Raw genomic sequence first — 14,672 nt, forward strand, 5'->3', positions numbered from 1 at the left:
ATCCCTTACAATGTTTGTTGAAGAGAGTGATTGAGCACAAAAAAAATACTTCGTGTCTCTTTTAAACAAAAGTAAAAATTGCAACCATTTAAGTTGTGATTATTATGATTATGATTGGGTCTCATCACAATCTCTATACCTCAAAGAGGCTAAGGCACCATACAGCTACTCAATTGCAAGTTTTGAACTTGAGACCTTCCATTAAAGCCATGACATGTGTAGGTCAATTGACATGTACAAGTCAACAGAGCTCAAAAATAGGTCGCATGGCTCAAGCTCTTGACTATACTTGACCTTATCGCCCGAAAAAATAGAACTTCTTGGGGTAAACCAAGTAGCATATAAAATAATGAATATTGCATTGACCAATCAAAGCAACATTGATTGAGCCATTCTCTCCCCACTAACACATCTTCTCTCACCTCCTCCAAAAGCATAATGCATCCAAGTGTTAAAGTTAGTTAGGTATTTGAAATCATTTGTTGGCGTGGCTGCTTAGCTTGTTTATTGACGGTATTGCCACTGCACGTATATGTACTTGCGTGTGGCGGGGCTCTTACATGTCTATTGTAGAGATTGAGCCATGGATCGATTTTCACTTTTTTCTCTCGTTCCACGTGGCCCCATCCTCTCACGGAGCAGGAGGGCCGATGAGTTACTTCCTAGTACCTACTCCTGTTTTGCCACGTGGCTATATAAGAGAAAAGATAAACTAAAATATTTTTGATATTGTTTTTTTGATTTTTGACGGCTCTGTTTCAAATGCTATCTAAATACAACATCATGCACCTGGGTTTTCGTGACAGAGGCTATGGCAATGGGCGTGGCCAATGCACAGGGTTCTTCTTTCTCTGCTGTTTTACTGCCATTGTCCTTCTCTCAGAATATTCGCGATGGCCGCCTCTCCCTCCATTCAGTGTGCGGTTGTCGTCGTCGCACTCGTTCGATGGTCTTCGCTTCTAACGAGGCAGTACAAACCACCATTACCGGCAATGACAGTGTCGACCTCCTGCCTTTACAAGACGCTCTCACAAAGGTTTTCTCTCCTTTCTCTCTTGTTACTGTTAGTTCGCAGCAACAACACACGGAAATGCCACCATTGAAACTGGAAATGCGAGCAAACGAAATTGGAACAGGACATGTTAGCATTGAAACTGCAAATGTGAGGATTGGATTTGTTAGATCCGATTGTACGTAAAATGAGAGGTTTGAATGTGCGCAGATTAGTGCTTTAATTTATCTAGCTACGTTTGTCCGTTGATCAGTCCGTTGATCAACATCCATTAGTAGACCTCTTCAAAGTGCTCAATGTGGTTTCAGTATGATATGGTCCCCGCCAAACTCAAGGTAAGAAGTGTCTTCCTTGAAAGAGTAAACTATGACTTTTGTCCCGTTGCTTGATCTTATAGATCTGATTGAGCCCTTAATAGCTAGAGAAGAGCCAAACTTGATGCCCGAATCAAGTTCAAATGTCAGAAATTTGGGGTTTGATCCCACAGAATTTCGATTAGTTATAGGATAGCTCATTGCACAGTCTGACCAATAGATGAAATAGAGCACATAGGGAGACCAATGGAAGAAATATTGGTAGATATAGCAATAGAAAGAAGGCTAGGTAGGATCTCTTGTAGCAATTGGCTAGGTATACACATATGTATAGGTTCAATACGCTTAGAAAAGAGACGGAGATAGAACAAGTCCAGCAAATCCTAGATCTAGGAGGAGAAAGAGGCGGAGGGTGCTGAACCATCATACACAAATCTTGCATTCTCATAACTTCTAATTAAGTGGCTACTTGATACAACAACAGCTGAAAAAGTAGTGCTGCTCTAGCTACTTTAATCTTCACTAGACTAGATTAGGAATGACACCGAGCTCGAGAGGCTAATAAAAAATCCCTATTGTCACCTAATAAGTGGATAAGTATAGAGCAGGGAATGACCTGTTGTTGTGCTTCTACGCGGACACGGTGCAAAATAACCCTTGAGTGTATCATCATCTACCTTTCTTATTATTTTGTTTAAAATTACAGGATTTTTGGACAATGTTAGCCTATTTCTGATATTTTGGATATTATTTCTTGTAAATATCCTAAAAAGGTGTAGAAAACTTTTAGAATAGGGTGTCATGCATATAGCAAGTTGCTTTTCAGCCAAGTTCAGATATCTCATGAAAAAAGAAGAGCTCTTGAATTCACGTCGCGCCCGATCGATATTTGAAGGTAGTAAACAACATTCGGGATGGAAGGAGTGATTCAGAAGAGGTTTGAGTAGGTGACATGGGGTTTTATTCCCCTTTTGGAGCCAATGAAATCATTGGACTTATCGTCTGAGTAGCATAATAGAAGCTAGTATTTGATACGAGTTTTTGGATATAATAGCGTACAACAGGATGCAATGAGGGGGATGACTTAGTATAAATAGGTTTTCTTCATCAAGGATTGGTTTTGGGATACTTTGAGCCTCTGATCTCTTGCATGTGTGTTGTTTCATCTCTTGCTTGTCTCTACTCTATGTAATCTCTATTATCATCTGTGTCTTTATACAAGAATTTGTCTAATCTCTTACTACTGTTAATCCTCGCTTAAGAATCTCTCTAAATCGTGATCGCACGGCTGCACAAAACATGTGATACTACTATAGTCTAGTGTATCATAGTGGTATTATGTATGTAGATATTAAAAAGAGAGAGACCTATGAATCTATGATGAGGCATCACTATCATCATCATTATCATCAAAACCATTTGAATGCTCATCAAGAGAGTTTGAAGATGAATATTTGGCATCGGATGATGAGACTCATACTCATCCTGACTGATGAGGTTACCATCATCATTAAATGATGGCTCCCTAGATTGCAGCTATGTAGGCAAGGAGGGAATATCATCATGAGGCACTGGATGTGAGCTACTAGAGCGGCGTCTTACATATATTTGTAAGCTACTCAAACCACTCCTCAATGTTAGAGGGCGTTAAATGGCCATGTCCCTGCTACTATGTACTCGAACTCCTCGCCCACGAGCATGTTGACTGCGAGCGTCATGAGTATTTGTTGCTATAAGCTCTCTAAAAATCTCCTCCTCCTTGTCCACCTCCTGATGTACACTCAGAAGTGTGTCACTTGTCAACTTGAATGTATCAACATTCACCTGCACAATGCACATAAGATTATAAATGCTACTAAAGTCTAAATTGTAAAGTATAAACTTCAAAGTTCAAAGTTTAGAACAACAAAATTTCAATTTTATGGTCAAATATTTAAACTTTACTTGCTTTGGACTATCCATCCTCATCATAGCCCTCATCATGTGTAAGTTAGTGCGGCAATAGACTAGCCGCTCTAACTGTCGTGTGCTAAGTTGATTGCGAATCTTTATGTGAATGAGAGAATAGACACTCTAGTTTCTCTCACATATACTCGAAGAGTAATCTTGGGTAAGGATCCTCATGGCTGAGGGTTAAAGGGTCTTTAATGCTATCCAAAGTTTTGCCACCAAAATAAAGGCTTCACAAGTGTCTCTCTTTCTCCAACAAGTGGGAGAAGCAAAAGCCGTATGCTCTCTTTGAATTGCTTAGCATCCTAGCTCCTCTAGCATTGCATTGGGGTCATTTATAGGGACCACATGAGTTAAATTGTCAAGCTGGTCCAAATGGAGCTCTCTATCATCCATGATCGTCAGTGATTTGTAGGCCAGATGTGCCAATGTGGAAAAACCATGGATGGGCTTATGCATCCATGCCCATCTTCTCTCTGCTATCTCTAAAACATGTGCACATTGTGTCTCTGATCACTATATAAGCACGTGCCTCTACCAATGCAACCCTAAAGAAGTGAATAAGAAAGCCCATGGTGAACCTCTCGCAATCACTTATATGTAACACCCAATAAAAGAGAGTTACGACAATGACAATGGTACAAACTTTCTGCCAAAATTGCGCATGAAGGCACAAGCGCTGCATGGCTTTGACCTCCTCTATTTCATGCTTATCCCACTCATTCCGTAGTGAACATCACTGTTTGGCGCAAGTTGGCAAACCGTTCCTCATAAAGGCACTCTAGTAATAACCACATGTAAGCAAAGCAAGTTGAAGAAGGCTTCTTCAACTCCAATGTGCTATGCTTACGATACATCGCAAGCTCCTTTACCTTTACTGTGAAGAAGGTGATATAACTGATGTAGCTTTGCGGACCACTCTCTTCATCCACTTGAGCTTTTCAATGTCCTCCATGAGCAAGTCTAAACAATGACTTGCACATGGAGTCCACACAATTGTGGGAAACTTGGCCTCAAGCAAATAGCCCATGCACTGACAATTCAATGCATTGTTGGTAACAACTTGCACCACATTCAAGGGGCTCACCTATGACCACAATTTACAAATTACAAGCAAGTATACTAACAATACGTGAAGGTTAGAGAGAGTTGAGCCTTTCAAGTTTTAACTTTCAAGATTTAAGAATAAAAAGAGATGGGGTTGGGCCCCAAGAGGAAAGAGAGAATTGAGATAGATATTAGAGAGAAATTAGAATAGGGAGATAGATAGTTATGCATAAATCAATTATCATAATGAAAAAAAGTGAAAAAAATTTAAAAGGCAATGTATACCTCAATGATAGCTTGCTAAATGTGACAATAGATGAATACGCTTGCTGTTTTCCACCCCCTCTTGCCGGTATCTACGGCGTGTAAAAAGTAAGCGTCAAGTGGACATGAGACAAGTATGTTGATGATGCTCCGTTTCTTATGATCACTCCATCCATCAGTGAGAATGGAGCAACTATATTTCATTCATGTTGCTCGAATAGGATCAAGGGCTCTATCAATCCTCTCCTTCTCTTCATCAATCTTTTTTGTCCTCACGTCGTTGTATGTGACATCGGTCCATCCATCACATGGACCCACATTGGCAATGGCTTTTACCATCTTCTTTCATTGCTATAGCTTTAGGACTTTGAATGCAAGATTGCACTCAATCACCGTGCGTGCAATTTCAATGTTTACAAGTTGTTGCCTTTTTCTAAGAAAGGCAATCGATCCATGCACAGTTCAGGACCTTCAGAGGGAGAGGATTGTGTCTTCGGTGTCGCATGAGCCTCCACTCTTTGTTTTTTACCAGAGCTGGATGTGGATGTGGAGTCCCCATCACCAATGGTAGAGGCCTCTTTCGCATTGGTTGAAGATATGTTCACATTTGATGCTTCCTTGATAGTAGGCATAGGAATTGGTGCCGATAAGCCACTTGCTCCTCCTCTTGTGGATCCCCCTCTCATCTTGGCAAAAATCTCCTCCGCAATGTTTTGAGTGATCTCCTTGCATGGAGCAACTTGCCCCCCCATCTTGGAAAGATGTTGGAGAAGCCGAGTTGCACCATTTGTATAGCACTTCCCGCAATACTTGCATGTCCAATGGTGGGAGTTGGACTTCTTTGTGTCCCTCTTCACATGGATCGCATTCAAATTGAAGGCCTTGTGCTTCTCAGGAGTCATGGTGCCAATGATGGATGGAGAGGCTCAGGAGAGAGAGAGAGAGAGAGAGAGAGAGAGAGAGAGAAAGAGAGTGTGTGTGTGTGTGTGTGTGTGTGTGTGTGAAATGCTTGAGTCTTGACTCTTGAAACTTGAAAGTTGAAAGAGAGGGAGGCCCGAGGATTGGGATAAAGTTGAAAGAGCAAGAGTGAGAGAGGGGATGGGAGATGAGAATGGCAAATGCTTTGATAGGGTGCGGGAAAGATGGGATGGGAGATGAGAATATCAAATCACAAATCAATTCAAGATCCAAGAGAGGGAGATGAGAATGGCAAATGCTTGTTGAATTGATGTGGAAGTATAGAGGAGAGGAGCACCTTTTGTAGATGAGAGAACTCAGAAGGGTCAAATAGTTAAAGAGGAGTCAACAATCAAAGAGGGTTGTCAGTTGGATGGAATCCAAGGAGGGCTTAGGGGAGGAGTGCATAGTTGGAAAAAGGGGTGAGATGAGGCATCCAAGGTTTCCCACCTCCCAAAAGTGCCACGTAGGCAGAATGCGCCGGTTTAAAGTGCAGACAGAACGTGGTAGTACGTAATGGAAAAAATAGTCTTGTTTTTCGTATGGATCCGCACGGTACTGTATGGTACGGCCAGTGTACTGTACGATGTACAGAGGTAACTATGTTGATATCTTTTTGGTAAACCCGACATGAAGGCTAGGGTGAAGAGTCAGGTATGGATGTAGATGCACAGATGCTTTTGGGACAAGATATACAGCAGGTTATGGAGTATCTTTAAAAGCTGCTTGAGCTTAGATACATAGATGATGCAATTGGGACACAACTTTTGGTTATATGTCTGATGCTCCTTGAAGCTTATAAGTCCTAATGAAATTGGACGAGTCTTGATGAATAATGCTTTGTATGCGAAAGATACAGCTAGTGTTGGATATTAGTGTAGAGATGAGTGGATATGTAACTTATGTCACGGATTTTGGAAGAAATTTGAGGATGTATGCAAGAGGCTTATTGTAGCATATAAGGATCAATAGTAGCAATGGGAGAAGCAAGAAGAGGAATAACAAAGGAGGTGGGATGAGAATGAAACAAGAAGACAAATAGAGGAGGCATTTTAGATGCGGAAAGATAAGGAATTAAGGATGTAGATGCAACCAGAGAAGGATAAACGTGTAGAGAAAGCACAAGCTTTTGCCCAGGCTTCACTACTTACTCTATTGATGCTAAGTGACGACATGTTATGGATGTTTTGTACTTACTAAGGAGTTGAGCTCTTATGCAGTGAGTACTATGTCGAAAGTACGGAGGTTGTGATTTACCCTATTGATGAGGTCTCTACAGTTACAATGAATGTTTTAAGTCACCACATAGATGATCTTAATGTACATACTTTTGATGTTGTGAGTCCCATGTAGAAGATGTCTTGAATGAGCCTAAAGGGGATGATAGGGACAATGCACATGTAGATTCTTGTGTGCTTATGAGGAAGCCTATGAGGTTCTTGTACTACTGGATGTAGTAGAGACTATTGATGTGTTGACTAGTCATACCATGGATGCCTTGGAAGAGCCTGTAGTGGAAGAGTCAACCATTGCATATGTAGATTTTCTTAGTGTATATGAAGAGGCTTACGAAGCTCATGTTTTACTTGATGTGGGGACTTAGATGGAGATTGGTGACTTGTTGGATGTACATGATTTGTAGGATACAATTATAGTTTCTGAGATAGCTTATGAGCTGGAGGATATGCCTATAGAGGATGTTAGATGTGATGCTTCACAAATGGAGAATGTTTCAGATGCTTTGTCTGATGCCTTGACAAGAAATGTAGAGATGCTTCAGGATTTGGAATGTTTAGATCTTTTCAGAGATAGTTTGAGTGTGCTTGATGCATTGATTATGTTGGATGTGGAGCAAAAAGGTTATCAGAAGTAGCTTTCCATGCGATGGATTTTGAAAGAGCAAGCATGTTGCTATGTATTTGTTGATGGGTGCATTTTGAGCATATATATGGAGGTTCCACAGCCTCTCATATATGCTTCACACCTAAGGCCTTATGACCCTAGAGGGGGTGCTAGGTGTGGTTCAAGAGTTATATAGATGTTGATATTTTGATCTATGATCTAGGTGGATGCTTGCTAATGTATATGATCAAAGAAGTGTTCGTTATTTGGGTGTTTGATCTGGGTGGATGCATCGGTGGCACATATTGGAGGATGTGCAGGTTCAGAGGGGGTGGATGTCGTGCTGCTATGCGGATACAATGTGAAAAACACTCGAGTGCATCATCATCTGGCTTTCTTATTAATCTAGAGAGTCGATGTCATATTAGTTGTTAGTGTTCGTGTCCATAGTATGAATGGTTCAAAATTATAGGATTTTTGGATAATTTTAGCCTATTTTTGATATTTTGGATACTATTTCTTGTAAATATCCTCAAAAAGTATAGAAAACTTCTAGAATAGGGTGTCATGCATAAGGTGAGTTGGCAGTTTTGGAGATCTCATGAAAAAAGAAGGGCTCCCAAATTTGTGCTGTGCATGATCGCAATTTGAAGGCAGCAAATAGCACTCCGGATAGAAGGGGAGAAGGAGCAATCCGAGAGAGTTCTGATCAATTATCTTGGGGTTTCACCCTCCTTTTGGAGCCAATGGAACCGTTCGATTTGCTATTTGAGCAGTAGAGTAGAAGCTAGTGTTTGGTACGAGTTTTTGGGTATAATAGAGTGAAATAGGATATGGTGAAGGTGGGGACTCATTGTAAATAGGTTTTATTAATCAAGGATTGGTTTTGGGATACTTTGAGCCTTTGATCTCTTGCATGTATGTTGTTTCAGCTCTCGTTGGTCTCTACTCTATGTAATCTCTATCATCATCTTTGCTTTCATACATGAATTTGTCTAATCTCTTACTATTGTCTGTCGGCGTACGCGCAAATAATCTTAACATAGTATAGTTTCATGCTCAAATGTTTGAGCATGACACTTTATGTTACCCCTTGCATACATCATTCATTGGCATTGTGTTTACATACAAATTGGGTGCATTGGGTTGGGGAAATCTTGTTTATGTAGGTGCCCAACCAAGGATGAAAACTCCTTATAATTTGTTAGCACACTTTCCTTTTACCTCTTCATAAAGTGGTTGACTTTAGATCCACCATATTTATGGCACTTTATATGGCAGTGTATGATGGTAGCATGCAACATATACCTCATCATTCCCATGATCATATACCTTATTTTTCCCTCTTTGCCTATTATAAAAAAAGTCTTGTATCCACATTATTCCCAATAATCAAGGAATGCTCTTTGGAGGTAGGGGGGCTTCACTACGTATTGGAAACACATGCATATGAAGTCGTGCATTTCGTAATATTCATTCACATTTGCCCAATCATCCAAGGACACTCTTTGGAGGCATCTGTCCTTCTCAATTGGAATTTGTTGAGCAACATAGATTTAAAAGGACAAGATGTCAGTAAGCATTAGAAGTTGACATAGTCACAATCTGGGGTTTTGGATGCCCAATTTGTTGCATGTAGTCCATTCAGTTCAAGTCATTGAAAGAAACAAGGTAATAGGAGGGGTTGAAGCTTTGGTTTCTTTGAATGATCTTACTACTCCTAGATTGATGAGTGGGGGGGCTTTACTGGGTATGTAATCGCATATGTTGGCCTTGTAGTGGACATTACTTTAGATGTACTACTCAACTTCCTTGTTTTTAATGGGGAGAGGCATTAATTGATAAGGCTAGATTTATCCATTGAAAAAATGTCTACCTTACCAGTGGAAATTGGGGAGTTTGCATTTTATCATTAGGCTTTCTATCTGGTCTTGTTGTTTTCTGCCTTGAGGGGGGGGGGGGCGGGGGGGATTGGTTGTGTATCTTCAACCCTCAATTTATCTTCATTTCTTTAAGTGCCTATGGTTGCAATTTTCTAAATAATTATCATATTCAGTCTCAAGTATTTGTTCTTTCGGTATCAGAGCTATGGCTCGATTCTCACCCCGACACTGATGGTACTTATAATTATAAGTTTACTTGTTTCTAGCCTTTGTATTTTGTACTTGAGATATGTTTCTTAGAGTTTTAATGGAAGAGTTGAAAGCTGTCCTTGAAGCCATTCAAAGCCTTGGAGAGTAGAATCAATGTATTTGTGAGCAATTTTTTAAACTAGAAAGAGTTGAGGGGCCCAATTTAAGAAAAGAAGCCCATATGCTTCAAGGAGACAAAGCTATAAAAAGAGCTGGTCAAGAAGCCAAACTACTTCTAGAAGGCGCAGTGAAACAAAAGAAAGGTTGCATTCTACTTCAGGAGCGAGAAAGAGATCATATTGAAGCCATCTCTTCTTTAAATTCATCCAATGCCTTTTCTAATGGACTCTTATTAAACGTGAAATAGTCACACCCTTCTCATGAAAGACTTTGTTGATAACAAAGATATTAACATTCTTTACCCTCATCTCCATTTTCATTTCCATCATTCACTTCATAATCTTCAATCTCAAGATTCGGTCATAGACGAAGACATAAGAAAAAGAAGACCAAGTCACTATCTTAACTCGAACAAAAGATCGGTTCATGAAATCCTAATGTTTTTCTAATGTTTATTCATCTATTTTAAATCTTATATGGTTATGACAAGTGTAAAGGAAAGAAAAGATTAAGTTTGCAGCTTTACATTTGGGACCTAGGACTTGGTGGACATGGCTGAAATATGATCATGTTGCCTCAAAACCATGGCGTTCATTTGTTCGCATGATACAAGGCTAACTTTTCCTGTTCATTTCAAAAGAGATGTAAAAATGGAATGGGATTTGCTTTGACAAAGGAAAAATAAGGCACTTGGTGACTACACAAAGAGATTTTGGAAGCTACTTTTGAAGGTCTAATATTTCAAGAAGATTAGCAATTTTAAAATGCTTATGAAGTTAAGGAGGTTTGCATTTTGAGTTTCATACCATTTTTTATCATTATCATTGTTCTAGTTTCAAGAAACTTATCGACCATGTTGAGATATAAGAAATGGAGCATAATAGAAACAAATCATTCCAAAAGAGTGTAAGAAGAGATGATTGATGATTAGGAGTACTCAACCCAAAAAGAAAGACAAACAGAACAGCAAGTTGCAAAAGCGACCATCAAATCAAAAGAAGATAAAGTTGTATGTATCTTTGAATGTTTTAATATTGCTCCAAGCTATACCTACAAGCCAAGAGTCTTTGTAAAGAAGAAAGATATGTTTCATAAAAGAAGAGAAGTATTTTAAATGTGGAAAAATAAGCCACAACAAAAGAATGTACAAACAAAGGACAAAGTAAAGTTTCTAACAAGAAGTCCAAGTTGCTAGTGACAATAAATGCTGTCAGTGTAGTCACAAACACAAATCACACTTTAGAGATGTGCAAACTATTAAAAGCTTGGGAAGCCGAGAACATAGAGTTTCACTGCTTCTAGGCTTTAGCCATGACACGGGAGTCTACGAACAATGAGCGCCTTTGGCATTATTGCTTCGAACACCTTGGATATGACTCACTCTATGAGTTATCATGTTGGTAGATGGTTGAGGGACTTTTGTAGCTTAAATTGTTGAAGGATGTCTATCCAATGTGTCAGCTTGGGAAACAACATTGCACTCCATTTCCTTTGCAAACCATACATAGAGTTAAGGTGCCCTTGTGATTGATTCATGTTGATCTTTGTGGGTTGACATTCACTATTGTTCTTAATGGTATGCTATACTTCTTTCTGATAGTGGATGATTTTTTGCGATACACGTGGGTGTATTTTCTAAAGTGTAAATTTGACGTATTCATCTATTTCTCTCCATGGGTGCTTTTGGTGCATAATCAAATGGGTTGTTGTATAGATTGTATGAGGAGCGATAATGGTGATGAGTTTATTTCCCACGAGTTTACCGAGTTTCTACAGGAGTACGACATTTCTCACTAGCTCATCTTTGCCAACTTCCCTTCTAGAATGGAGTCATAGAGCATAGAAACCTGATGGTGATGAACATGGTAGTATGTCCTTTAGTTAGTTGAGCAATATTGCATTGATCAGACACGGCTTGTGGCTATGTCTCTTGATCTCATTGCCAAGCTTTTCCAAGGTTAGATGGGCACACTTACCGATGAGTTGTAGGAAAATTACTTTGGTTGATTTATACTAGGTTAGACCTTGCATACTCAGTTTCTTTACTTAGCCAGTATTTCAATGTATCTAAGATGATACATTGGATTGCTTGTATGTGTGTGTTGAGATATATATTCAATGTACTAATTCTTATGGTTTGACATATAGTCAGGGTTTACTTTTTTAGGGTTACACTGATTCAGATTGGATTGGAGATTCCAACTCAGTATTCTCATAGTGCCTACATTTTTTCTTTAGGCACGGCTCTTATTTCTTGGTCAAGTTTTAAGTGGGAGACAGTGGTTGCTTCCAATGTCGAGGCAAAGTATTAGGCCTCTTTGATGGCACTAGAGAAGCTGTTCATCTAAGGGGCTTATTGATAGTGCTACATTTTCCATGTGCTTTATCATGATCATCCTCTATTGAGATAACTAGAGTGCTATCTGCAAACATGACATATTAGTGTTAGCTATTGCTTCACCAGAGAGCAGGTTGAGCTAGGCACCATTTGCAGGAGACAATGGTTGCTTTCATAGTTGAGGTAGAGTATCAGGCCCTCTTTGATAGTACCATAGAAGCAATTCACTTGAGGGGCTTATTGTTAGCAATATATTTTTCATGTGCTTCACTGTGATTGTTCTCTATTGTGACAACTACAGTGCTATTGCACTAGTTGTGAACCCCATCATTAGTCAGCAGATGCGACACATTGGTGTTAGCTATGACTTCATTGGAGAGCAAGTTGAGCTAGGCACCATCCGCCTAGAGTTTATGCTTTCATTAAGCAACTTTGCAGCCATTTTGACCAAGGTGGTCAATTGTTAGATTCTCTAGTACTTGCCACCCAAGATCGGTGTGGGTGCACCCCCTTTCCTCCCCCCAACTACTTTAGATTGATGGGGAGGGTGATTCCCTCTGGCTTTCCCTTCTAGTTTGAGAGGGGGTAGACTTCTTCTCTTGAGGGTGGCAGGATTTTGGTTCATTTATTGCTTCACATACATTTATTATTTGTATATTGCATCATTATCTACATCCTTTGAATGATTATGATTGTAAAGGGTTACTTGGGCAAGTGAATAATTCCCTTGTGAGAGCATTGTTCAAGTGGCATTGTTGCATAGCATTTTGCATGATCATGATGATTTATATTGCCCTTGGGGACATGAAAAATATATGGTTTTGGGTTGGTATAGTTTCTTTCTTGTTTCAGTTTTACACTTAAGAGCGGATGTTAAGCTAAAAATGCATTAGATATTGATAATCCACATTAAACAGCCCCAAATAAGCTTGATTAATGAAATTACAAAACTTTCATTAAACAGTCCAAAATAAGCTTAATTAATGAAATTACAAAACTTTCATTAAAAATAAATGCATTCCTAGAGAGTGTATGTGTCCCATAAGCCAAACCTATTTTGGGGGACCGAGCCATCTATAAATATAGACAAGTTGCTCACCACTTAGTCTTAATATTGCTTTTGTAGATTATTGGTGCCTAAACTTTGCTGTCCACACCTTGCATAGAGGATATTTTAGTTGGAGTTCTTGCCTACTACTGTATGTTGTTGGCACTAGCTTCCAAACACTTCCAAATTGTTGGTGACTGATATTTAGTCCTTCTCTACTGCTGGTGATTGTTGTTTCAATCTTCCCTACAATTGGCGACCTATTTCCAGCCTGCTTGAGTTTTCGCATACTAGCTTGTATGGACATATGACTTCATCATCTAGCTTGTCTACATTATCATCTAGATTGTGTTTTGCTGTTTGTTGCATCGCCTTGGTTGCCACATCATCAAAACTTTTGCATTTTGCTGTTCTAACATTGCCCGGCCTTTGATTCTAATTCAACCATCTCTGAGCTACGTTTGCTATTGCTAGACATATTTGGTGATTGTATGCTGCATTTTGAGATCTGTCAGAGTATGACACACTCTTTAGCTCATACTTTTTTGCCCGATCCTAAAGACATGAGAGTCTGAGGATCAATAATTCATCTAGCATAGGGTGTTTGTTGCATTGAGTATTACATTAATTTATTTTTTATATTTCTTTTGTCTTTTGTGTTAACCCTAACCCTAATTTTGTTCTCTTTTATTAGTTTGTGCATTTGTCAGGTGATTGTGTTTGTATTTTGTAGCCAAGCATTTCTTTACACTTTGGATCCTTCAAAGTAATTGACAAAATAAATTAAGTTTTTTAGCGACTTGAGCTTCTTGCTCATTGGAAAATAGACAATACTTTTCATGTAAGTCTATTCAAGCCTTATACAATAGGATTAGAACCAAGGAAGCCCATTATTGAACATCTGCCAGAAGTTGAAGCAACATAACAACTTTTGAAACTTAAACAGATTTTGTTTTACAAGGACCAAACCATAAGAAATAGCCTTGTGACATGAAAATTCTTGCTAAAATTTAAAAACTTACATGTAAGAGATACACTATGATAGATGGAAAACTTATGAAGAATCACCCAAATATTTTTCAACCATATAAAGAAGCTTTTCAAAGGACAATTGAGTAAAAGCTAGAGGGCTATCACAAGACAATAGAAAAAGAATTTGTTTCCTTTTGATGAATTTGCATATTTAAGTATTTATTGAGTTTGGTTCTTTTGTAGTTACTGGATATCTAGAGATGTGCTTTAGAGTTGGCCACTAGTTAGTGGTTACAGGTTATGTGAGACCCACCTAGTAGGTTAGAAAATTGATACTACACAATTTTACCTATACGATCCGATTGAGCACCTATGATTGGAACTCAAGTATATTAGGGTCAAAATCGCAAATAGAAAAGATTAATGCCTTAAAATATGGGCTAGATTTTCTTGAACAGATAGTTACAATCATAAAGATGATATGATCATGAAATGTTAGTATAATATGCATGTGAAAGCTTAAAATGCTCATATCTTTGCATAGAAAACTTGTATTAAGATTTTAGCACTATTTTTGTGATAAAGAGCTTCTATGTGACACCTATATTGGGGGACTTCTAAATGTTAGGGGATTTCTAAAATCTTAGGAGATTTCTAATAGGTTATGGTAGACCCA

General features: G+C 38.9%; 1 protein-coding gene across 2 annotated transcripts in view; it reads left to right on the forward strand.

Moving 5' to 3' along the window:
- Positions 1 to 761: 761 nt before the first annotated feature.
- The window catches only part of LOC148040585 (uncharacterized), a 43,619-nt gene continuing 29,708 nt past the window's right edge, over positions 762 to 14,672 (forward strand). Inside the window, exon 1 of one of the 2 annotated variants that reach the window (XM_087701087.1) lies at positions 762 to 1,036. In XM_087701087.1, coding sequence (XP_087557213.1) covers positions 812 to 1,036 — 225 coding nt within the window. In that variant the 5' untranslated portion in view covers positions 762 to 811. The remainder of the gene's footprint in view (positions 1,037 to 14,672) is intronic. The other variant, XM_087701085.1, reaches the window with a different exon arrangement.

The sequence above is a fragment of the Lygodium microphyllum genome, chromosome 2 (assembly GCF_053477565.2).
Source record: "Lygodium microphyllum isolate KBCC chromosome 2, Lygodium_microphyllum_v1.1.10, whole genome shotgun sequence".
NCBI classification, from domain to species: Eukaryota; Viridiplantae; Streptophyta; class Polypodiopsida; order Schizaeales; family Lygodiaceae; genus Lygodium; species Lygodium microphyllum.